This window comes from Acanthisitta chloris, unplaced genomic scaffold (genome assembly GCF_000695815.1).
Source record: "Acanthisitta chloris isolate BGI_N310 unplaced genomic scaffold, ASM69581v1 scaffold13511, whole genome shotgun sequence".
In the NCBI taxonomy this organism is placed as follows: domain Eukaryota; kingdom Metazoa; phylum Chordata; class Aves; order Passeriformes; family Acanthisittidae; genus Acanthisitta; species Acanthisitta chloris.
The window spans coordinates 4193-5717 of record NW_008657691.1 but is presented as its reverse complement, the minus strand read 5'-3'; the positions used below and the strand labels follow the sequence as shown (position 1 = coordinate 5717).

Genomic DNA, 1525 nt, shown 5'->3' with positions numbered 1-1525 from the left:
TACTGGGACTGCGCAGGAGGTGGAAAGCATCCGGTCTGGGCTGACCACAGGGCCCAGTGGTGTTGGGGGGCAGGGCCAGGGGATACCTTTCCAGTAAGCCCTCATAGCCCCCCACAGCTCCCAGTGCTGCACAAACCAGAATAAACCAGTAGGGGTCACTAGGGACCAGTATGGGGCTTGGGGAGGCCTCTACAGGAGCTCCTGGTGCTTCTATCCAGTGCTCACCATATGGCTCAGTGTCACCCACAGTGCTCCCATGTGAGGTGCAGGACCAGTAGGGACCAGTAGGGATGCGTATAAACCAGTATGGACCAGTAGGGATCAATAGGGACCAGTATGGGGCTTGGAGATGCCTCCAAAGAGCTCCTGGTGCTTCCTCCCAGTGCTCCCAGTATGGCCCAGTGTCACTCCCAGTGGTCCCACATGTGGTCCCGGACCAGTAGGGACCAGTAGGGACCAGTATGGGTCAGTATGGACCAGTATGGGTTTTGGGGAGGACTCTAGACAGCTCCTGGTGCTTCTTCCCAGTGCTCCCAGTATGGCCCAGTGTCACCCACAGTCTCCCAGGACCAGTAAGGAATAGCAGGGACCAGTATGGCATGACTGACCCGCCTTCCAGTGCCTCCCAGTGCCTCCCAGTCCACTCCCAGTCCACTCCCAATCCCTCCCAGTCCGCCCAATCCCTCCCAATCCCCTCCCAGTCCTCCCAGTCCCCCCCCCAACCCCCCCCAGCCCGCCCAATCCCTCCCAACCCCCTCCCAGTCCTCCCAGTCCCTCCCACTCCCTTCCAGTCCCTCCCAATTCCCCCCGGGTCCCGTCCCAGTCCCTCCCAGTCACCATATCCTGCCAGGATTGAGGCTCCCAGGACGATGATGAAGGTTTGGATCAGGTCGGCAAACATCAAAGCAGCCAAACCCCCTGAGGCCACGCCCATATCGTCAGACCACGCCCGTTTCTATCAGGTCACGCCCCTTTCCCTTAGCCCCTCCCCAATCCCCCAGGAGTCCATGGCCACCCCTGTCAATCAAAACGAGGGGTCTACAGGCCATGCCACGCCTTTTAGCCACACCCCCTCCCCTGTCAATCATCACATTTCAGCTCCTTAGAGACTTCCCAGTCCCTCCCAGTTCCAACTCAGATCCATGCCAGTCCTCCCAGTCATCTCCCAGTTCCATCCCAGTCTATCCTAGTTCCTCCCAATCCCTCCTAATCCCCTTCCAGTCCCTCCCAGTGCCTCCCATTCCCCTCTTAATCACACCCAATCCCCTCCCAGTTCCATCCCAGTCTATCCTAGTTCCTCCCAATCCCTCCTAATCCCCTTCCAGTCCCTCCCAGTGCCTCCCACTCCTTCCAAATCTCCTCCCAGTCCCTCCCAGTCCTTCCCAGTCCATCCCAGTCACTCTCAGTCCCCTCCCAGTCCCTCCCATTCCCCTCTTAATCACACCCAATCCCCTCCCAGTTCCATCCCAGTTCCTCCCAGTTCCTTCCCAGTCCCACCCAATCGCTCCCAGACCATCCCAGTCTC

The 1525-nt window shown here is 59.3% G+C and overlaps 1 protein-coding gene across 1 annotated transcript in view; it reads right to left on the bottom strand.

Moving 5' to 3' along the window:
• Positions 1–837: 837 nt before the first annotated feature.
• LOC103811830 (sodium/glucose cotransporter 2-like) overlaps positions 838–1525 on the bottom strand; it is a gene marked incomplete at both ends in the record, with an annotated part of 4187 nt that continues 3499 nt past the window's right edge. Inside the window, one exon of the mRNA XM_009084827.1 lies at positions 838–918. Coding sequence (XP_009083075.1) covers positions 838–918 — 81 coding nt within the window. The remainder of the gene's footprint in view (positions 919–1525) is intronic.